A 25,764-nucleotide genomic window follows, 5' to 3' on the forward strand; every position below is an offset into this window, starting at 1 on the left:
ATTAGCTTTTAAGTTCACATCCTAGTTTTAATAAATTAGCTAGACATAGTTGCTGGTAACAACATAGTAATTAAATAAATAAACATAACATAAATAAAGCAACGATAGGTACTGAAAGATGTAAAATTTGAACAGACAGTGACTGAATTAAAAGAACAGTGAACAAATTGTAACAAATAAATAAAATAAAATAAATAGAACAAAAGATTAGAACCTTAATAAACTGGAATTGAAAACAATGTCACCTAATAATTTTCCGTGAAAAAATAATGAGAGATAGATCCTCTATTTATAGGCTAAGAGGAGATATTTTTCTCCCTGCAAAATCGTGTTCCGTTACTGGCTTGCTTACGATTCGGCGTGGAAGAGATAAGATGAGAATATAGTGCCGTCAGTTTCGGTGGGAGTGGTGATCTTCACATGCTTAAAGTTCTCCAATTTAATAGGCATGTGTTGTTTGTGTAAATAAGTGCCTATGAAAATATCTGGTGGCCAATCTCTATACGGCGTGCACCATATATGGTGAATTGGGCCTTGGGCCTTTCTTTCTTTGCTTTAGTTGTTTTCCTTGGCATGCACCCCCTTTTTACTTCCTGCTCCGATCCAATTCTTTATTAGCATTTATTTTGTAACTTAGGAAATTATTTGACGGTTTCCGGAAGTACCTGAAATACATAAAAATAATAGTAATAGTACTACGAAAAATGCAAAGAAATAGTAAAATACTAAGCTAATTTTATTAAATAAATAGTGCATTTTTCGGTGTTATCAAACTCCCCTAAACTTGAACCATTGCTTGTCCTCAAGCAATTTAGCTTGCATATATAGAAAACATTTAAAATACTAAGCAATTCATAAATGTAGACTTAGAAAAACGATACCACAAATACTCATACGTGGTCAGAAATTCAAATCAGCTAAGAATAATTAATTAGGTACTTATTCAATCAAGAAGGGTATTTCAACGACACACAAAGTTCTCCCTCTTATACATACCGAATTCGGATCATGCCGTTATACTAAAATCTAGATCATCTCCTTTGTTTTATCCTTTTTCATTCTAGACAGTCACATTAAGACCCTTTATCCATGTCACACACATGGTAAGAAAATCGGTTGGCGATTTTATTCATTTTTTTTATTTTTATTTCTCGCAAATTATCTCGATGATGCAAATTTTCGTATTACTTTCACAAGCAATATTCAAATATACATATATATATTCACAAGGTTTAACCGTATTACCACAGTATGACCTTTTATTTGCTTAAATGATTCGCTTATATTCATCGACTGACCTACTTAATGTGTGACTTATAGATGGTGTCCGACTGGTAAATAAACTACTAAAGGAATCCACAAATTTAAATCAGGAGATTTCGGCACAATGGTTATTCAAATTGATATCTATACTAGGGAGACTTCTGGGTGTTGGAAAAATACCGATTTTGTTGTAAAATTCCCTAATTTTCTAAACTTAGCTTCTCGTCCTTTCTTAACCTATATACTTTCAAAGTGAATAATTGTCCTAAATCTTTAGAAAAAATTTTAAATTGGCTCAAGAAAAGGAAAAATTTAGAAAAACCAAAGAAAACACTATAGATTTAAATTTTTTTTTTATTATGCGAAAAGGGAAATAAATTGAAATGACTGGGAAATAAATAAAAGTAGTGAAATGCTCCCCTAAACTTAAATCCAACAGTGTCCTCACTGGTGCGACTCAAGAGTAGAATTGGAGTGCAAAACCTGGAGATTGACACCTATAATGCACTGATTGGGTGTTAAGCGATCAATCTCTTTATTTTCTGCAAATTCAAAGTAAAACATTAAATTAAAAACTCGTGGGTTGCCTCCCACGCAGCGCTTTGTTTAAAGTCGGTTAGCTCGACTTTGCATGATCCTTAAATCAAGAGGGCGCCTCTTTCAGACTGACATCCTTAACACTGTACTCAACATCCTTAGAGATCCATTTGAACACATCAAACCATCTCATAGGTTCTTTCCCTTTTGCTTTCTTTCTAGTGAGAGGAGGTGAAGGTTTCTTCTTTACAGTGTGAATCTTCCCATGTGCCAGCATTTGGCATTCTTTAAAAATCTGGTCGTGAGTATCGGGAAATCCACCTAGCACATTCTCATAATACTGACCCTTCTTGTGTTTTATATCCTGGAAGATATCATTTACTGGGCGGGGTTTTAGGATGTCGGGAGGGACTTGTTCATAGGTGGGTTTATCGATATGTCCTTCAACTTTCTCGAGTCTACAACAAGAGTTCTTGAAGGTGGGGCCTTTCGTGAATTGAGACAGTATAAACTCGATTTTCTCATCCCCAACCTCAAAGGTAAGCTTCCCTTTCTTTACATTTATTATAGCGCCCGCAGTAGCTAAGAAAGGTCTACCTAACAGAATGGGAATATCAATGTCTTCCCTGATGTCCATGATCACAAAATCAGTAGGGATAAACAGTTTGCCGATCCTTACTGGAACATTTTCCAGTATTCCTAATGGGTATTTGATAGACCTGTCAGCCAACTGTAAGGACATCTTAGTAGGTTTTAACTCTCCAAGTCCGAGCCTCTTGCAGATAGATAGAGGCATCAAACTTACACTTGCTCCTAAATCACAAAGGGCTTTATCTATGACATATCTGCCAACAACGCAAGGAATAGAAAAGTTTCCTGGGTCCTCGAGTTTTGGGGCTAGCTTGTTTTCACTAATTGCATTGCATTCAACTTGCCCAATGTCTTCAATCTTTCGCTTGTTTGAAAGAATTTCTTTTAAGAATTTGGCATAGGAAGGTATTTGGGTTATAGCCTCAATGAAGGGTATGTCAATATGAAGCCTTTTGAGCATCTCGATAAATTTCTCAAATTGCCCCGGATTCTTAGATTTGGCAAGTCTTTGAGGATATGGGATAGGAGGTTTGTAAGGAGGAGGGGGTACATATGGTTTTTCTTGATCATTCTCAATCACCTCTTTGGCCTGCGATGTTTGTCCATCCTCCACTGCTATCGGTTCTCTCTCAGTGTCCTTGCCAGTTACACTCTCCGAGTCTTTCTCTACAATTTTTCCTAAGTCTCTCTCAGTGTATTTGTTTAAGGTATTACATTTTTCTTCATATTGCTAATGAAAATAAATTAGCATAAGCATCACTAATAAAAATATTTTTCTTTTCTAACAAGAAACATTTTAAATTAAAAATAAAATGATAGAGTAAATGACTCTAAAAACTCTTCCCCGTGTCACAATCAGAGCGGAGCTTCATCAAGAACTCAAGCACACGAGACTCAACAACCTGGAAAACCTGGACTCCCAAGAGTCCAGCACGTAACACATAACACAAAACAGGGTGAGTTTATGCAATAAGCAAAAAAAATAGGAAATATACAACAAAGTATAAACATGATTATATCACGTTAATAATTCATGCAACATTTCTATCATTTAATCAACACCTCAATTTACACATCATTAATCAATTAATTAAATCAATCATACAACATTAGTTACTTGGAATATCGGAGATATATTACTAAATATCCAACTCACCACTATACATCATTTAGCACTCACCAATTAACACCCACAAATTATCACTTATCATTTAGTGCGCAATTATGCAAACATCAATCAACAATTTATCAGTCACACAACATTTCATCTATTGAAATTAAGTATGCAATGTCTCCCTAGACACGACCTATATGCATGTGGTACCCATCATCATAATTTTGGAAAACTTATTCCAAATGTTTTAGATCATCGTCTCTAAAACAACAGTAAACTAGATCATCGTCTCTAGAATACTCATCAATAGACACAACTTATGAATGCATGAATGTGCATATACCAAACATATAGTTTTATCTCTATTATAACATCAACATAATATGGATAACATAATCCAAATATTCTAAATCATCGTCTTTAGAATACATCTACTCATGATAAATCATCATTTATCATCATCAAGAAATTGAACATCATAGTTATATTCATGAACAATCACACCTCGTCATTGTACATAAGCACGAAACACCGTCATTGTTCATACACACGAACACATCACTAATACACCAAAAGAATTCATACACCAATAAAATTCATCATTTAGTATACGAATAAAATTCATCAATAATCCACGTCAATTAAACTTCATCAACAAACTCAAAAATAAAGTTTATCAATTAAATACATTAACTAACACATTAATTTAGTTTCATTCATATATTCACCACCATCATCTTTTCAATATAACGAACAAAGCACCAACTCAAACAAATCATCTCACAAAAATTGAGTAGATTCACACCACAATTTACCATGACTATAACCCACTATCATAGTATCCCATAACTCCCAAAACTCACATAAATGGATTCATGTTTAGTTCTCATTAATCCTAACTCAGCCTACTCAAATTAACAACAAAACAACAACCAATTCATGAAATTATCGATCAAAATTCATACTTTCAATCTATTCAAACATAACAACTTCAACAGTTCAAGCATGAATTTTTATTGTATAAATCACTACTAACTAATAACAACAACATGAATTATTAATGAGAAAGCATAAAAACATAATCTCTACTCATGGGTTTTCTAAAAAAACCCTCTCCTAAGGAGAATCATAGAATACTTGGGAAAGAGAAGCTTAGCTACTCCTTCATTCTATAACTCAATCCTACTTAAAAACATAAACTTCCCTTACCTTTGGTTGTAAAGAAAATGGAGGATGGGTTCTTGAAGCTCCACCTTGTTCTTGCCTTTTTCCCTCTTTTTCTCCCCAACACATCTGGTGCAATCCGAACTCGATTTCTTCCTCCTCAGACCTTGTTTCAACGATCCGAACGGTCAAAAGTTGGCCTCAGATGTTATGAACTTACCCTCAAAATTTGAAGGACATCCAACGGTTAACGAATCGGGAATCGAAGTTTTTGTGAGGCTGCTGTGTTGAAAACGAGATTTGCATTCCTCATCTCTTCTTTCTCTTCAACTTTCACCAAAACCCTTCTTTTAACTTCTCTCTCTACCTCTTTCTCTCATAAATAAGTCCAAAACCTCTGATTATTTATTTTCTCCCATAACTAACTCCTAAATTATAATACTATCTAATTTAATCTCAAACCACAATAATTACACAAGACATAAAAACACACTTAACATGTCAAAATCAATTTAAAATTCATAAACACACAAATACACATAAGCACATAATTAGACATCATTTAATAAATCATATATCCCTAAAGTATTCCTAATTAAAATTCGGGGCGTTACAACTCTCCCCCACTTAAAGAATTTTCGTCCTCGAAAATTATATGACTGGGACAACTCCGATAAGACTCCTTCATCCGGCTTTCCAAAAGAACCACCAAAACTCTGCTCACTATCAAGTATGATAAAACTAGTCTATTCCAGTCAACACAATTTCGTCTACTATTAACAAGAGATTAAGGGTGATCAGTTCCTCAATTTGTCAATTGATAGCCGACAATCATGACGATGACATATTCCATATTCACCAAACTACAATAGTGCTCCCATAGCACGAACATCCATTGAGTATCATTCCATAATGAGTACAACACCACTACCGCAAGTAAAATTCAATCCATTATACTCCGGAAAAAACATCATCGCATAAAAACTTACAACTTCTCAAATGTCCATAAGTTCTCAATTTTCCCTAAATCTCATAACTGTACCAAACCGTATGTTCATATTCGAATCTCATTCAAACCACCGTCTGAATACTACCATCTCAATCTTCGGTTGATGGCCAAGGCTTCCCAAATTCTCCTGACACAATGTCAAAACTTGTCATCTCTGACAGACAGATTCTTTTACACAATTTTCAATTTCTTTCGTAGAACTAACACGACTATTTTACTTTCAAATCATCACTTAACTACTTTCTATGCACCTCAACACAAAATATTTATCTCTTTTGACTTTCCCAATCAGGGCACATCATGTTTCGTCATAACTCCAAACTCTCCTCCAACTTTTCTTAGTTTTTTTTTTTTCCAAACTTTTCCTCATTTCCCTATTGTGAATCCTTAAGCCACATTCTCATTAACACACCTTCCCAAACAACTAGTCTTTCTCACTCCTTCTATTAGTCCATTGCTGATATACTTTAACCTCATCTCTACATCAAAAGCCTCGTGTGAAATGCTCCAACATACTTTTCCACCTAATGATTTCTCCGTCCTGATTTCTAGTGTAACCTTTTCTCAATCTTAAATCTCTTTTATTTATCTTTGATTATCCATGAGTATTATCTCCACAATTATTGTTCAACTTTCGTTTTGATACATCCGACTTACTACTCCAAGCTCTTATCTAAAAGGTGTTTTTCGTAACTTCCACCGTCATTGGTATACACATCTCAGTTGATACCCAACACAATCTCAACTCCTTATAAGGTACTTCACCATAGTGCTTACACAAATTCATCGAATACTATCCCACTTTCACTCTAGAATAAACTCGACTATCTGCTCAATCTTTGACTTCTGACAAACTAAACAGACATACACAAACTCTGCGACATCTTTCTTTTTACTAAGCAATTCCTTACGGTCCCCTCCAACCTCTTTGAGAATATGGTTCGTCAATTTTTTTTTTTTTAACATGCCCAACTTCACACTACTAGGCGTCATCTCATACACCAATTTCAAATTTCTGATTTTTTTTTTCAATCAAATTTAATCCTCTTGTCATAAACGCAGAAATGTGCAAGAACTTCCTACTCGATGCATCTACGATCACATTCGCTTTACCCGGATGATAACTCAACCTAAAGTCATAATCCTTCAAAATGTCTAACCACCTCCTTTGCCTCATATTCAACTTTTTCTGATTAAACAGATACCTCAAACTTTTATGAGAGTAGTCTTCAGTACATCCTCCGACTTCACATGTATCCGATGATAACTCGATCTCAAATCCGTCTTACTTAACCAACTACACTACTGCTCCACGGCGAAACACTCAACTTAACAGACTTCTTCTCTAGTTGTTCTTCTAACTGTTCCTCTAACTCAGTCATATCTCTGAAGCAGACCCCACGAACGTATGAGCACTCTCCTTAGGACATCTCTACTTTTCCTAGCTTCCCACACTCGAAACATCTCGGAGGGATATAACATTCTCCCCCACTTGTCTCAAACCCACCTGCAACCTTCTGCTGAGACTCCTGATTCCCACACCTAGCTGCAGACCTTTACCGCACTCGAACTTAGTCTCACAAAAGAAACAAGTATAGACAGTGTTTAAACACACGTTGCATACAAGGGAATGAAACACAAAACACAATGTCTCACACAAACATTTAGGTGACATATATCTTCCCTTAATTTTCAAAATTAAGAATCAGATCATAACGAGAAAGGCTGAATATATCGTAACAATGAAATTCCTGAAACTAATCACACATCTTGCAAGATAGTTAAATAGTGACACTAGGTGCAAGTGTAACTATAACAATCAACACATAATAAAATACAAGCGATAGACAAACACAACTGACGCCACGCCCACTCGATCTGACTAGACAGACCTGCTCTGATTGACACATAACACACACCTAGCCCACATAGTCCGATTGGACCAACGGGGCTCTGATACCACTTTGTAACGCCCTAAACCCAATATTCAAAAGTTACTCTAATTCAAGAATGCTTTTCAAAATTCCGCAGCGGTTATAAATAATAAATAGGCTTGGAGTCAAAATAACTTATGAAAATATTTGTTTAAGGTATTACATTTTTCTTCATATTGCTAATGAAAATAAATTAGCATAAGCATCACTAATTAAAATATTTTTCTTTTCTAACAAGAAACATTTTAAATTAAAAATAAAATGACAGAGTAAATGACTCTAAAAACTCTTCCCCGTGTCACAATCAGAGCGGAGCTTCATCAAGAACTCAAGCACACGAGACTCAACAACCTGGAAAACCTGGACTCCCAAGAGTCCAGCACGTAACACATAACACAAAACAGGGTGAGTTTATGCAATAAGCAAAAAAAATAGGAAATATACAACAAAGTATAAACATGATTATATCACGTTAATAATTCATGCAACATTTCTATCATTTAATCAACACCTCAATTTACACATCATTAATCAATTAATTAAATCAATCATACAACATTAGTTACTTGGAATATCGGAGATATATTACTAAATATCCAACTCACCACTATACATCATTTAGCACTCACCAATTAACACCCACAAATTATCACTTATCATTTAGTGCGCAATTATGCAAACATCAATCAACAATTTATCAGTCACACAACATTTCATCTATTGAAATTAAGTATGCAATGTCTCCCTAGACACGACCTATATGCATGTGGTACCCATCATCATAATTTTGGAAAACTTATTCCAAATGTTTTAGATCATCGTCTCTAAAACAACAGTAAACTAGATCATCGTCTCTAGAATACTCATCAATAGACACAACTTATGAATGCATGAATGTGCATATACCAAACATATAGTTTTATCTCTATTATAACATCAACATAATATGGATAACATAATCCAAATATTCTAAATCATCGTCTTTAGAATACATCTACTCATGATAAATCATCATTTATCATCATCAAGAAATTGAACATCATAGTTATATTCATGAACAATCACACCTCGTCATTGTACATAAGCACGAAACACCGTCATTGTTCATACACACGAACACATCACTAATACACCAAAAGAATTCATACACCAATAAAATTCATTATTTAGTATACGAATAAAATTCATCAATAATCCACGTCAATTAAACTTCATCAACAAACTCAAAAATAAAGTTTATCAATTAAATACATTAACTAACACATTAATTTAGTTTCATTCATATATTCACCACCATCATCTTTTCAATATAACGAACAAAGCACCAACTCAAACAAATCATCTCACAAAAATTGAGTAGATTCACACCACAATTTACCATGACTATAACCCACTATCATAGTATCCCATAACTCCCAAAACTCACATAAATGGATTCATGTTTAGTTCTCATTAATCCTAACTCAGCCTACTCAAATTAACAACAAAACAACAACCAATTCATGAAATTATCGATCAAAATTCATACTTTCAATCTATTCAAACATAACAACTTCAACAGTTCAAGCATGAATTTTTATTGTATAAATCACTACTAACTAATAACAACAACATGAATTATTAATGAGAAAGCATAAAAACATAATCTCTACTCATGGGTTTTCTAAAAAAACCCTCTCCTAAGGAGAATCATAGAATACTTGGGAAAGAGAAGCTTAGCTACTCCTTCATTCTATAACTCAATCCTACTTAAAAACATAAACTTCCCTTACCTTTGGTTGTAAAGAAAATGGAGGATGGCAATGGTTCTTGAAGCTCCACCTTGTTCTTGCCTTTTTCCCTCTTTTTCTCCCCAACACATCTGGTGCAATCCGAACTCGATTTCTTCCTCCTCAGACCTTGTTTCAACGATCCGAACGGTCAAAAGTTGGCCTCAGATGTTATGAACCTACCCTCAAAATTTGAAGGACATCCAACGGTTAACGAATCGGGAATCGAAGTTTTTGTGAGGCTGCTGTGTTGAAAACGAGATTTGCATTCCTCATCTCTTCTTTCTCTTCAACTTTCACCAAAACCCTTCTTTTAACTTCTCTCTCTACCTCTTTCTCTCATAAATAAGTCCAAAACCTCTGATTATTTATTTTCTCCCATAACTAACTCCTAAATTATAATACTATCTAATTTAATCTCAAACCACAATAATTACACAAGACATAAAAACACACTTAACATGTCAAAATCAATTTAAAATTCATAAACACACAAATACACATAAGCACATAATTAGACATCATTTAATAAATCATATATCCCTAAAGTATTCCTAATTAAAATTCGGGGCGTTACAATTTTCTTCTTGGGTGTATTCTGGTGCTGCTTCTTTAGTTTTTCTGTTGCTTGGTTTTTTCTGTTTTAGTTTTGTGTTGCTGCGCCTCAGGTGACTGGGGTGTATGTGGCCTGTTTTATTTTTGGTGTTTTGGTGTTATCTCCGGAGAGACATAGAAGAAGGAAATAAGACTTTTTTCTTATTTTGACAGAGTAAATGAGAAAAAGTTAATTAGCTAGAGTTGAAAAGTGAGCATTAAAATATTGCAGAATTTAGAGAAACGAACTAATAATATTTTTCATTGATTTTTTGATTAAAATAAGCTAGTACAATCAATCAATCTTACATATAAAATAACTAATAGTAACTAGTAAATTTGGATTATAATAAGCTAATAATACAAAACAATCATTCTTACATGAAAATGAGATATAGCTTAACTAGAAAACTACTAGAAACATTAGTACTAAGAAACAATAAAACAGAGGCAATTCAAGAACAGGCGCAGAGCTCAACGAGATCCTAGATGGAGGAGGAATCGGAAGAAAAAGATCCGGTGAAAACAGAACTTCAGAAATGGAGTATATCACAATGGGATTGTGATCGTACATAGTCCTAGTGATAACTCCTCGGGCCAATCCTGTACTAATTTCTACGGTGTCATTATTCACCCGGGAAATGTTGACGAGGTACTTACCATCTCCCATGTTAAAAGTTGCTAATGTTTCTTGTGGGAAGAAAAAAGTTGTGGTTTGTAGAGTGTGTAGGTTATAGTAGGGTGTCAATTTGTGTGATTTGACTAGTCGGTATCTGTTGTTGGCGGAGAGTTTCTGGAAACGGTGATAAGTGGACTTGGGTAGTTTAAGGAAGGCTTAATCTCCCGGAATGAATACGGTCATTCCGGAAGTGAAAAATTCAAGATCATGGTCGAGATTGGTTAAGGTTAGAAGATTAGCAAAGATGGTGAAATTTTTATTTGATTTTAGTAATGGCACAGTCAGGTATAGGGAAAGTGATGGTGTTGGGAAATAATACATGAGAATTACAAGATAATACAGGATTGTTCTTGTAATTGATGACATTGTTTGTGAGAGGAGATTGATTATTGATTGTTTGTTGAAGAGGAGGATTTGAATGAGTGAGATTTCTGTTGAAGATGATTTGATTTGAATGAAACGATATGTATTTATTTATAGATATGAAAAAGTAAATGACTTAGGGGGGAAGTTTCGCTTAGTGGTGTGGTGACTCACATTGTCACATTACAAAGCATGATTGTTTACTCAAGTAGGAATGAAAACAAATTGGTTAATGGAATCAATGAAACCAATTTGGTGCTCTTTTTTCTTCAATTTTAGCTAATGCTAACTGTAATTTTCAAATGCATAGTGTTGATTTACATGGATGGTTATACCTCTCATTTAGTTCGTTAATTTATGAAAAAAAAAATTAACTCTAAGGATTTGGTTGTAAAAAAAAAAAAGATTTTGTCTAATGCTAAGAACAAAAATGGATATGAGAAATCCAAGTTCATTCCCTGCTAGGTTTGAGCCACCATCTTTGCATCCTAATTTTTTTTGTTATTCCATGGTTAACATTTTATTTTTAAAGTGAATATGTAAAAACCTGCATTTTGGGTATGGGCACAGATATGAGTAATTACCCGCAAAAATGAACGGGTATGAGTGCGGGTACGAGTACCTTATTACCCACCCCGCCTTATACTCACATAATATATATTTATTTTATATATATTTTTATATAATAACATATGTATATCAATTTTAAAAAATACATCAACTATTAAACTATTGCACATTTTTAATAAAAGTATTTATTTATAATATAATATAAACACAATGTGAAATGAACTTTAACAGAGGTTCGTAAATTTTTTGTTTATAATTTTCATGGGTCAACGTTAAAATCTTAAAAAAAATTAATTATATTAAAATGATATGATATTTTATAATCGATCGATTTACTTTTAGCAAAAATGCGGGTGACAGGTACGCTTATAAGTACTTAGGTACCCATAGGGTATGAGGACGGGGACAAATGTTGTTACTTACGCGGGTATGAGGATGAGTACTTGTATTTTTTCAAACTACAGATATGTGGTATATAATACCCTGCCCATACCCTACTTGTAATAGCTCTTTGACTTTTTATTAGGTTGTAATATATTGTGTATATATTGGATTAGTTGATGAATGAATGAAATAAACAGAAAGAATTTTGTAGTGAATCTTATTAAGACGTGACCTTAATTACAACTGTATTATGATTATAGAAATATCAAAAACCATTATGCCATAACTCAAATTTTGTAACATGATGTTTTTTTTCCCAAAAATCCTAGATATCGTAATAAAATTCAGATTTCGAGTTAACAAGCTAAATCAACATTTCAATTGTATTACTAAATTACTAAAGAAAATTCATACATAAAGTTAAATTGTGTGTTTTAATTTGTTATATAAAATTTAATACTGTATGAAATTCATACATAAACGTTAATTTGTGCGTTTTAATTCATACACAATATTTACTTGATGCTATGAAGGAAGTGGAACGCATAGGCCTAATAAATGTCATTTTTGAAACTGACTCCAAAAGTTTTCTAGATGTAATCCATCGCCGAGTCAATGACGTCTCTGAATAGGGTGGGATGGGTAGCTCAACTAGTTAAGCTAGTTGAGCTAAAGATTAAGGAGCATGAGGTATTATCAACAATCTAATAGTACTTATATGATGAACTTGTAGTTTTAGACACGCATGAATTTTACTATCAAGATCATAAGAGTCTAAGTTTATTTTAAAATTGAGTTATAATAATTATTTTAACATATGGATGCATGCACGCACGCACGCACGCACGCACATGCGGGTGCATGCATGCACATACACACACTAAGTAATAAAAAGAAATGGTGCCCATAAAATTTTAGTGTCTTGTCGACCGCTCCTCTCAATTTCAAATTGCACCTGACATATAATATGGGCGAGAGTAGTACTATTTTAATGGAACCAATCTATGAGCCCGATTGAAATTGGATGTTGTTATTCCTCCTGCTTTTTTCCGTCTTTTTCTTTGGTTTTACTGTGCATCTTCAAATAAAAAGGTGCGACAGGGATTCCTTCTTATTTGGCATTCGACGTTGTGGTTTTTATGGAAAGCAAGGAACGCCAGGATTTTTAATAATGTTATTAAAGATCCAATTAGTTAATATTGTTGAAGAGGTGAAAGTTATGTCGTAGAGGTGGAGCGTTCACCGCCTGAATATTGCGCCTTGTTTATTGTATGAATGGCTGCAGGAACCGGGCTATTGTTTCCGGAGGTGATTGCTTTATCATTTTCTTCTTGGGTGTATTCTGGTGCTGCTTCTTTAGTTTTTCTGTTGCTTGGTTTTTTCTGTTTTAGTTTTGTGTTGCTGCGCCTCAGGTGACTGGGGTGTATGTGGCCTGTTTTATTTTTGGTGTTTTGGTGTTGTCTCCGGAGAGACATAGAAGAAGGAAATAAGACTTTTTTCTTATTTTGACAGAGTAAATGAGAAAAAGTTAATTAGCTAGAGTTGAAAAGTGAGCATTAAAATATTGCAGAATTTAGAGAAACGAACTAATAATATTTTTCATTGATTTTTTGATTAAAATAAGCTAGTACAATCAATCAATCTTACATATAAAATAACTAATAGTAACTAGTAAATTTGGATTATAATAAGCTAATAATACAAAAAAATCATTCTTACATGAAAATGAGATATAGCTTAACTAGAAAACTACTAGAAACAATAGTACTAAGAAACAATAAAACAGAGGCAATTCAAGAACAGGCGCAGAGCTCAACGAGATCCTAGATGGAGGAGGAATCGGAAGAAAAAGATCCGGTGAAAACAGAACTTCAGAAATGGAGTATATCACAATGGGATTGTGATCGTACACAGTCCCAGTGATAACTCCTCGGGCCAATCCTGTACTAATTTCTACGGTGTCATTATTCACCCGGGAAATGTTGACGAGGTACTTACCATCTCCCATGTTAAAAGTTGCTAATGTTTCTTGTGGGAAGAAAAAAGTTGTGGTTTGTAGAGTGTGTAGGTTATAGTAGGGTGTCAATTTGTGTGATTTGACTAGTCGGTATCTGTTGTTGGCGGAGAGTTTCTGGAAACGGTGATAAGTGGACTTGGGTAGTTTAAGGAAGGCTTCATCTCCCGGAATGAATACGGTCATTCCGGAAGTGAAAAATTCAAGATCATGGTCGAGATTGGTTAAGGTTAGAAGATTAGCAAAGATGGTGAAATTTTTGTTTGATTTTAGTAATGGCACAGTCAGGTATAGGGAAAGTGATGGTTTTGGGAAATAATACATGAGAATTACAAGATAATACAGGATTGTTCTTGTAATTGATGACATTGTTTGTGAGAGGAGATTGATTATTGATTGTTTGTTGAAGAGGAGGATTTGAATGAGCGAGATTTCTGTTGAAGATGATTTGATTTGAATGAAACGATAGGTATTTATTTATAGATATGAAAAAGTAAATGACTTAGGGGGGAAGTTTCGCTTAGTGGTGTGGTGACTCACATTGTCACATTACAAAGCATGATTGTTTACTCAAGTAGGAATGAAAACAAATTGGTTAATGGAATCAATGAAACCAATTTGGTGCTCTTTTTTCTTCAATTTTAGCTAATGCTAACTGTAATTTTCAAATGCATAGTGTTGATTTACATGGATGGTTATACCTCTCATTTAGTTCGTTAATTTATTAAGAAAATTCATACATAAAGTTAAATTGTGTGTTTTAATTTGTTATATAAAATTTAATACTGTATGAAATTCATACATAAACGTTAATTTGTGCGTTTTAATTCATACACAATATTTACTTGATGCTATGAAGGAAGTGGAACGCATAGGCCTAATAAATGTCATTTTTGAAACTGACTCCAAAAGTTTTCTAGATGTAATCCATCGCCGAGTCAATGACGTCTCTGAATAGGGTGGGATGGGTAGCTCAACTAGTTAAGCTAGTTGAGCTAAAGATTAAGGAGCATGAGGTATTATCAACAATCTAATAGTACTTATATGATGAACTTGTAGTTTTAGACACGCATGAATTTTACTATCAAGATCATAAGAGTCTAAGTTTATTTTAAAATTGAGTTATAATAATTATTTTAACATATGGATGCATGCACGCACGCACGCACGCACGCACGCACGCACATGCGAGTGCATGCATGCACATACACACACTAAGTAATAAAAAGAAATGGTGCCCATAAAATTTTAGTGTCTTGTCGACCGCTCCTCTCAATTTCAAATTGCACCTGACATATAATATGGGCGAGAGTAGTACTATTTTAATGGAACCAATCTATGAGCCCGACTGAAATTGGATGTTGTTATTCCTCCTGCTTTTTTCCGTCTTTTTCTTTGGTTTTACTGTGCATCTTCAAATAAAAAGGTGTGACAGGGATTCCTTCTTATTTGGCATTCGACGTTGTGGTTTTTATGGAAAGCAAGGAACGCCAGGATTTTTAATAATGTTATTAAAGATCCAATTAGTTAATATTGTTGAAGAGGTGAAAGTTATGTCGTGGAGGTGGAGCGTTCACCGCCTGAATATTGCGCCTTGTTTATTGTATGAATGGCTGCAGGAACCGGGCTATTGTTTCTGGAGGTGATTGCTTTATCATTTTCTTCTGGGGTGTATTCTGGTGCTGCTTCTTTAGTTTTTCTGTTGCTTGGTTTTTTCTGTTTTAGTTTTGTGTTGCTGCGCCTCAGGTGACTGGGGTGGTGTAAGTGGCCTGTTTTATTTTTGGTGTTTTGGTGTTATCTCCGGAGAGACATAGAAGAAGGAAATAAGACTTTTTTCTTATTTTGACAGAGTAAATGAGAAAAAGTTAATTAGCTAGAGTTGAAAAGTGAGCATTAAAATATTACAGAATTTAGAGAAACGAACTAATACTATTTTTCATTGATTTTTTGATTAAAATAAGCTAGTACAATCAATCAATCTTACATATAAAATAACTAATAGTAACTAGTAAATTTGGATTATAATAAGCTAATAATACAAAAAAATCATTCTTACATGAAAATGAGATATAGCTTAACTAGAAAACTACTAGAAACAATAGTACTAAGAAACAATAAAACAGAGGCAATTCAAGAACAGGCGCAGAGCTCAACGAGATCCTAGATGGAGGAGGAATCGGAAGAAAAAGATCCGGTGAAAACAGAACTTCAGAAATGGAGTATATCACAATGGGATTGTGATCGTACACAGTCCCAGTGATAACTCCTCGGGCCAATCCTGTACTAATTTCTACGGTGTCATTATTCACCCGGGAAATGTTGACGAGGTACTTACCATCTCCCATGTTAAAAGTTGCTAATGTTTCTTGTGGGAAGAAAAAAGTTGTGGTTTGTAGAGTGTGTAGGTTATAGTAGGGTGTCAATTTGTGTGATTTGACTAGTCGGTATCTGTTGTTGGCGGAGAGTTTCTGGAAACGGTGATAAGTGGACTTGGGTAGTTTAAGGAAGGCTTCATCTCCCGGAATGAATACGGTCATTCCGGAAGTGAAAAATTCAAGATCATGGTCGAGATTGGTTAAGGTTAGAAGATTAGCAAAGATGGTGAAATTTTTGTTTGATTTTAGTAATGGCACAGTCAGGTATAGGGAAAGTGATGGTGTTGGGAAATAATACATGAGAATTACAAGATAATACAGGATTGTTCTTGTAATTGATGACATTGTTTGTGAGAGGAGATTGATTATTGATTGTTTGTTGAAGAGGAGGATTTGAATGAGCGAGATTTCTGTTGAAGATGATTTGATTTGAATGAAACGATAGGTATTTATTTATAGATATGAAAAAGTAAATGACTTAGGGGGGAAGTTTCGCTTAGTGGTGTGGTGACTCACATTGTCACATTACAAAGCATGATTGTTTACTCAAGTAGGAATGAAAACAAATTGGTTAATGGAATCAATGAAACCAATTTGGTGCTCTTTTTTCTTCAATTTTAGCTAATGCTAACTGTAATTTTCAAATGCATAGTGTTGATTTACATGGATGGTTATACCTCTCATTTAGTTCGTTAATTTATTAAGAAAATTCATACATAAAGTTAAATTGTGTGTTTTAATTTGTTATATAAAATTTAATACTGTATGAAATTCATACATAAACGTTAATTTGTGCGTTTTAATTCATACACAATATTTACTTGATGCTATGAAGGAAGTGGAACGCATAGGCCTAATAAATGTCATTTTTGAAACTGACTCCAAAAGTTTTCTAGATGTAATCCATCGCCGAGTCAATGACGTCTCTGAATAGGGTGGGATGGGTAGCTCAACTAGTTAAGCTAGTTGAGCTAAAGATTAAGGAGCATGAGGTATTATCAACAATCTAATAGTACTTATATGATGAACTTGTAGTTTTAGACACGCATGAATTTTACTATCAAGATCATAAGAGTCTAAGTTTATTTTAAAATTGAGTTATAATAATTATTTTAACATATGGATGCATGCACGCACGCACGCACGCACGCACGCACATGCGAGTGCATGCATGCACATACACACACTAAGTAATAAAAAGAAATGGTGCCCATAAAATTTTAGTGTCTTGTCGACCGCTCCTCTCAATTTCAAATTGCACCTGACATATAATATGGGCGAGAGTAGTACTATTTTAATGGAACCAATCTATGAGCCCGACTGAAATTGGATGTTGTTATTCCTCCTGCTTTTTTCCGTCTTTTTCTTTGGTTTTACTGTGCATCTTCAAATAAAAAGGTGTGACAGGGATTCCTTCTTATTTGGCATTCGACGTTGTGGTTTTTATGGAAAGCAAGGAACGCCAGGATTTTTAATAATGTTATTAAAGATCCAATTAGTTAATATTGTTGAAGAGGTGAAAGTTATGTCGTGGAGGTGGAGCGTTCACCGCCTGAATATTGCGCCTTGTTTATTGTATGAATGGCTGCAGGAACCGGGCTATTGTTTCTGGAGGTGATTGCTTTATCATTTTCTTCTGGGGTGTATTCTGGTGCTGCTTCTTTAGTTTTTCTGTTGCTTGGTTTTTTCTGTTTTAGTTTTGTGTTGCTGCGCCTCAGGTGACTGGGGTGGTGTAAGTGGCCTGTTTTATTTTTGGTGTTTTGGTGTTATCTCCGGAGAGACATAGAAGAAGGAAATAAGACTTTTTTCTTATTTTGACAGAGTAAATGAGAAAAAGTTAATTAGCTAGAGTTGAAAAGTGAGCATTAAAATATTACAGAATTTAGAGAAACGAACTAATACTATTTTTCATTGATTTTTTGATTAAAATAAGCTAGTACAATCAATCAATCTTACATATAAAATAACTAATAGTAACTAGTAAATTTGGATTATAATAAGCTAATAATACAAAAAAATCATTCTTACATGAAAATGAGATATAGCTTAACTAGAAAACTACTAGAAACAATAGTACTAAGAAACAATAAAACAGAGGCAATTCAAGAACACGCGCAGAGCTCAACGAGATCCTAGATGGAGGAGGAATCGGAAGAAAAAGATCCGGTGAAAACAGAACTTCAGAAATGGAGTATATCACAATGGGATTGTGATCGTACACAGTCCCAGTGATAACTCCTCGGGCCAATCCTGTACTAATTTCTACGGTGTCATTATTCACCCGGGAAATGTTGACGAGGTACTTACCATCTCCCATGTTAAAAGTTGCTAATGTTTCTTGTGGGAAGAAAAAAGTTGTGGTTTGTAGAGTGTGTAGGTTATAGTAGGGTGTCAATTTGTGTGATTTGACTAGTCGGTATCTGTTGTTGGCGGAGAGTTTCTGGAAACGGTGATAAGTGGACTTGGGTAGTTTAAGGAAGGCTTCATCTCCCGGAATGAATACGGTCATTCCGGAAGTGAAAAATTCAAGATCATGGTCGAGATTGGTTAAGGTTAGAAGATTAGCAAAGATGGTGAAATTTTTGTTTGATTTTAGTAATGGCACAGTCAGGTATAGGGAAAGTGATGGTGTTGGGAAATAATACATGAGAATTACAAGATAATACAGGATTGTTCTTGTAATTGATGACATTGTTTGTGAGAGGAGATTGATTATTGATTGTTTGTTGAAGAGGAGGATTTGAATGAGCGAAATTTCTGTTGAAGATGATTTGATTTGAATGAAACGATAGGTATTTATTTATAGATATGAAAAAGTAAATGACTTAGGGGGGAAGTTTCGCTTAGTGGTGTGGTGACTCACATTGTCACATTACAAAGCATGATTGTTTACTCAAGTAGGAATGAAAACAAATTGGTTAATGGAATCAATGAAACCAATTTGGTGCTCTTTTTTCTTCAATTTTAGCTAATGCTAACTGTAATTTTCAAATGCATAGTGTTGATTTACATGGATGGTTATACCTCTCATTTAGTTCGTTAATTTATTAAGAAAATTCATACATAAAGTTAAATTGTGTGTTTTAATTTGTTATATAAAATTTAATACTGTATGAAATTCATACATAAACGTTAATTTGTGCGTTTTAATTCATACACAATATTTACTTGATGCTATGAAGGAAGTGGAACGCATAGGCCTAATAAATGTCATTTTTGAAACTGACTCCAAAAGTTTTCTAGATGTAATCCATCGCCGAGTCAATGACGTCTCTGAATAGGGTGGGATGGGTAGCTCAACTAGTTAAGCTAGTTGAGCTAAAGATTAAGGAGCATGAGGTATTATCAACAATCTAATAGTACTTATATGATGAACTTGTAGTTTTAGACACGCATGAATTTTACTATCAAGATCATAAGAGTCTAAGTTTATTTTAAAATTGAGTTATAATAATTATTTTAACATATGGATGCATGCACGCACGCACGCACGCACATGCGGGTGCATGCATGCACATACACACACTAAGTAATAAAAAGAAATGGTGCCCATAAAATTTTAGTGTCTTGTCGACCGCTCCTCTCAATTTCAAATTGCACCTGACATATAATATGGGCGAGAGTAGTACTATTTTAATGGAACCAATCTATGAGCCCGACTGAAATTGGATGTTGTTATTCCTCCTGCTTTTTTCCGTCTTTTTCTTTGGTTTTACTGTGCATCTTCAAATAAAAAGGTGTGACAGGGATTCCTTCTTATTTGGCATTCGACGTTGTGGTTTTTATGGAAAGCAAGGAACGCCAGGATTTTTAATAATGTTATTAAAGATCCAATTAGTTAATATTGTTGAAGAGATGAAAGTTATGTCGTGGAGGTGGAGCGTTCACCGCCTGAATATTGCGCCTTGTTTATTGTATGAATGGCTGCAGGAACCGGGCTATTGTTTCCGGAGGTGATTGCTTTATCATTTTCTTCTTGGGTGTATTCTGGTGCTGCTTCTTTAGTTTTTCTGTTGCTTGGTTTTTTCTGTTTTAGTTTTGTGTTGCTGCGCCTCAGGTGACTGGGGTGTATGTGGCCTGTTTTATTTTTGGTGTTTTGGTGTTATCTCCGGAGAGACATAGAAGAAGGAAATAAGACTTTTTTCTTATTTTGACAGAGTAAATGAGAAAAAGTTAATTAGCTAGAGTTGAAAAGTGAGCATTAAAATATTACAGAATTTAGAGAAACGAACTAATACTATTTTTCATTGATTTTTTGATTAAAATAAGCTAGTACAATCAATCAATCTTACATATAAAATAACTAATAGTAACTAGTAAATTTGGATTATAATAAGCTAATAATACAAAAAAATCATTCTTACATGAAAATGAGATATAGCTTAACTAGAAAACTACTAGAAACAATAGTACTAAGAAACAATAAAACAGAGGCAATTCAAGAACAGGCGCAGAGCTCAACGAGATCCTAGATGGAGGAGGAATCGGAAGAAAAAGATCCGGTGAAAACAGAACTTCAGAAATGGAGTATATCACAATGGGATTGTGATCGTACACAGTCCCAGTGATAACTCCTCGGGCCAATCCTGTACTAATTTCTACGGTGTCATTATTCACCCGGGAAATGTTGACGAGGTACTTACCATCTCCCATGTTAAAAGTTGCTAATGTTTCTTGTGGGAAGAAAAAAGTTGTGGTTTGTAGAGTGTGTAGGTTATAGTAGGGTGTCAATTTGTGTGATTTGACTAGTCGGTATCTGTTGTTGGCGGAGAGTTTCTGGAAACGGTGATAAGTGGACTTGGGTAGTTTAAGGAAGGCTTCATCTCCCGGAATGAATACGGTCATTCCGGAAGTGAAAAATTCAAGATCATGGTCGAGATTGGTTAAGGTTAGAAGATTAGCAAAGATGGTGAAATTTTTGTTTGATTTTAGTAATGGCACAGTCAGGTATAGGGAAAGTGATGGTGTTGGGAAATAATACATGAGAATTACAAGATAATACAGGATTGTTCTTGTAATTGATGACATTGTTTGTGAGAGGAGATTGATTATTGATTGTTTGTTGAAGAGGAGGATTTGAATGAGCGAGATTTCTGTTGAAGATGATTTGATTTGAATGAAACGATAGGTATTTATTTATAGATATGAAAAAGTAAATGACTTAGGGGGGAAGTTTCGCTTAGTGGTGTGGTGACTCACATTGTCACATTACAAAGCATGATTGTTTACTCAAGTAGGAATGAAAACAAATTGGTTAATGGAATCAATGAAACCAATTTGGTGCTCTTTTTTCTTCAATTTTAGCTAATGCTAACTGTAATTTTCAAATGCATAGTGTTGATTTACATGGATGGTTATACCTCTCATTTAGTTCGTTAATTTATTAAGAAAATTCATACATAAAGTTAAATTGTGTGTTTTAATTTGTTATATAAAATTTAATACTGTATGAAATTCATACATAAACGTTAATTTGTGCGTTTTAATTCATACACAATATTTACTTGATGCTATGAAGGAAGTGGAACGCATAGGCCTAATAAATGTCATTTTTGAAACTGACTCCAAAAGTTTTCTAGATGTAATCCATCGCCGAGTCAATGACGTCTCTGAATAGGGTGGGATGGGTAGCTCAACTAGTTAAGCTAGTTGAGCTAAAGATTAAGGAGCATGAGGTATTATCAACAATCTAATAGTACTTATATGATGAACTTGTAGTTTTAGACACGCATGAATTTTACTATCAAGATCATAAGAGTCTAAGTTTATTTTAAAATTGAGTTATAATAATTATTTTAACATATGGATGCATGCACGCACGCACGCACGCACGCACGCACATGCGAGTGCATGCATGCACATACACACACTAAGTAATAAAAAGAAATGGTGCCCATAAAATTTTAGTGTCTTGTCGACCGCTCCTCTCAATTTCAAATTGCACCTGACATATAATATGGGCGAGAGTAGTACTATTTTAATGGAACCAATCTATGAGCCCGACTGAAATTGGATGTTGTTATTCCTCCTGCTTTTTTCCGTCTTTTTCTTTGGTTTTACTGTGCATCTTCAAATAAAAAGGTGTGACAGGGATTCCTTCTTATTTGGCATTCGACGTTGTGGTTTTTATGGAAAGCAAGGAACGCCAGGATTTTTAATAATGTTATTAAAGATCCAATTAGTTAATATTGTTGAAGAGGTGAAAGTTATGTCGTGGAGGTGGAGCGTTCACCGCCTGAATATTGCGCCTTGTTTATTGTATGAATGGCTGCAGGAACCGGGCTATTGTTTCTGGAGGTGATTGCTTTATCATTTTCTTCTGGGGTGTATTCTGGTGCTGCTTCTTTAGTTTTTCTGTTGCTTGGTTTTTTCTGTTTTAGTTTTGTGTTGCTGCGCCTCAGGTGACTGGGGTGGTGTAAGTGGCCTGTTTTATTTTTGGTGTTTTGGTGTTATCTCCGGAGAGACATAGAAGAAGGAAATAAGACTTTTTTCTTATTTTGACAGAGTAAATGAGAAAAAGTTAATTAGCTAGAGTTGAAAAGTGAGCATTAAAATATTACAGAATTTAGAGAAACGAACTAATACTATTTTTCATTGATTTTTTGATTAAAATAAGCTAGTACAATCAATCAATCTTACATATAAAATAACTAATAGTAACTAGTAAATTTGGATTATAATAAGCTAATAATACAAAAAAATCATTCTTACATGAAAATGAGATATAGCTTAACTAGAAAACTACTAGAAACAATAGTACTAAGAAACAATAAAACAGAGGCAATTCAAGAACAGGCGCAGAGCTCAACGAGATCCTAGATGGAGGAGGAATCGGAAGAAAAAGATCCGGTGAAAACAGAACTTCAGAAATGGAGTATATCACAATGGGATTGTGATCGTACACAGTCCCAGTGATAACTCCTCGGGCCAATCCTGTACTAATTTCTACGGTGTCATTATTCACCCGGGAAATGTTGACGAGGTACTTACCATCTCCCATGTTAAAAGTTGCTAATGTTTCTTGTGGGAAGAAAAAAGTTGTGGTTTGTAGAGTGTGTAGGTTATAGTAGGGTGTCAATTTGTGTGATTTGACTAGTCGGTATCTGTTGTTGGCGGAGAGTTTCTGGAAACGGTGATAAGTGGACTTGGGTAGTTTAAGGAAGGCTTCATCTCCCGGAATGAATACGGTCATTCCGGAAGTGAAAAATTCAAGATCATGGTCGAGATTGGTTAAGGTTAGAAGATTAGCAAAGATGGTGAAATTTTTGTTTGATTTTAGTAATGGCACAGTCAAGTATAGGGAAAGTGATGGTGTTGGGAAATAATACATGAGAATTACAAGATAATACAGGATTGTTCTTGTAATTGATGACATTGTTTGTGAGAGGAGATTGATTATTGATTGTTTGTTGAAGAGGAGGATTTGAATGAGCGAGATTTCTGTTGAAGATGATTTGATTTGAATGAAACGATAGGTATTTATTTATAGATATGAAAAAGTAAATGACTTAGGGGGGAAGTTTCGCTTAGTGGTGTGGTGACTCACATTGTCACATTACAAAGCATGATTGTTTACTCAAGTAGGAATGAAAACAAATTGGTTAATGGAATCAATGAAACCAATTTGGTGCTCTTTTTTCTTCAATTTTAGCTAATGCTAACTGTAATTTTCAAATGCATAGTGTTGATTTACATGGATGGTTATACCTCTCATTTAGTTCGTTAATTTATTAAGAAAATTCATACATAAAGTTAAATTGTGTGTTTTAATTTGTTATATAAAATTTAATACTGTATGAAATTCATACATAAACGTTAATTTGTGCGTTTTAATTCATACACAATATTTACTTGATGCTATGAAGGAAGTGGAACGCATAGGCCTAATAAATGTCATTTTTGAAACTGACTCCAAAAGTTTTCTAGATGTAATCCATCGCCGAGTCAATGACGTCTCTGAATAGGGTGGGATGGGTAGCTCAACTAGTTAAGCTAGTTGAGCTAAAGATTAAGGAGCATGAGGTATTATCAACAATCTAATAGTACTTATATGATGAACTTGTAGTTTTAGACACGCATGAATTTTACTATCAAGATCATAAGAGTCTAAGTTTATTTTAAAATTGAGTTATAATAATTATTTTAACATATGGATGCATGCACGCACGCACGCACGCACATGCGGGTGCATGCATGCACATACACACACTAAGTAATAAAAAGAAATGGTGCCCATAAAATTTTAGTGTCTTGTCGACCGCTCCTCTCAATTTCAAATTGCACCTGACATATAATATGGGCGAGAGTAGTACTATTTTAATGGAACCAATCTATGAGCCCGACTGAAATTGGATGTTGTTATTCCTCCTGCTTTTTTCCGTCTTTTTCTTTGGTTTTACTGTGCATCTTCAAATAAAAAGGTGTGACAGGGATTCCTTCTTATTTGGCATTCGACGTTGTGGTTTTTATGGAAAGCAAGGAACGCCAGGATTTTTAATAATGTTATTAAAGATCCAATTAGTTAATATTGTTGAAGAGATGAAAGTTATGTCGTGGAGGTGGAGCGTTCACCGCCTGAATATTGCGCCTTGTTTATTGTATGAATGGCTGCAGGAACCGGGCTATTGTTTCCGGAGGTGATTGCTTTATCATTTTCTTCTTGGGTGTATTCTGGTGCTGCTTCTTTAGTTTTTCTGTTGCTTGGTTTTTTCTGTTTTAGTTTTGTGTTGCTGCGCCTCAGGTGACTGGGGTGTATGTGGCCTGTTTTATTTTTGGTGTTTTGGTGTTATCTCCGGAGAGACATAGAAGAAGGAAATAAGACTTTTTTCTTATTTTGACAGAGTAAATGAGAAAAAGTTAATTAGCTAGAGTTGAAAAGTGAGCATTAAAATATTACAGAATTTAGAGAAACGAACTAATACTATTTTTCATTGATTTTTTGATTAAAATAAGCTAGTACAATCAATCAATCTTACATATAAAATAACTAATAGTAACTAGTAAATTTGGATTATAATAAGCTAATAATACAAAAAAATCATTCTTACATGAAAATGAGATATAGCTTAACTAGAAAACTACTAGAAACAATAGTACTAAGAAACAATAAAACAGAGGCAATTCAAGAACAGGCGCAGAGCTCAACGAGATCCTAGATGGAGGAGGAATCGGAAGAAAAAGATCCGGTGAAAACAGAACTTCAGAAATGGAGTATATCACAATGGGATTGTGATCGTACACAGTCCCAGTGATAACTCCTCGGGCCAATCCTGTACTAATTTCTACGGTGTCATTATTCACCCGGGAAATGTTGACGAGGTACTTACCATCTCCCATGTTAAAAGTTGCTAATGTTTCTTGTGGGAAGAAAAAAGTTGTGGTTTGTAGAGTGTGTAGGTTATAGT

At 34.4% G+C, this 25,764-nt stretch overlaps 1 protein-coding gene across 1 annotated transcript; it reads right to left on the reverse strand.

Moving 5' to 3' along the window:
* Positions 1-1,226: 1,226 nt before the first annotated feature.
* LOC123887464 lies at positions 1,227-5,326 on the reverse strand. The gene is made up of 2 exons (XM_045936782.1): positions 4,715-5,326; positions 1,227-3,302 (listed from the first exon to the last, which is right to left on the reverse strand). The coding sequence occupies exon 2, from the start codon at positions 2,849-2,851 to the stop codon at positions 1,907-1,909; it is 945 nt and encodes a 314-aa protein (XP_045792738.1). The 5' UTR covers positions 2,852-3,302; positions 4,715-5,326; the 3' UTR covers positions 1,227-1,906.
* Between the last annotated feature and the right edge of the window lie 20,438 nt (positions 5,327-25,764).

The sequence above is a fragment of the Trifolium pratense genome, linkage group LG5, assembly GCF_020283565.1.
Source record: "Trifolium pratense cultivar HEN17-A07 linkage group LG5, ARS_RC_1.1, whole genome shotgun sequence".
In the NCBI taxonomy this organism is placed as follows: Eukaryota; Viridiplantae; Streptophyta; class Magnoliopsida; order Fabales; family Fabaceae; genus Trifolium; species Trifolium pratense.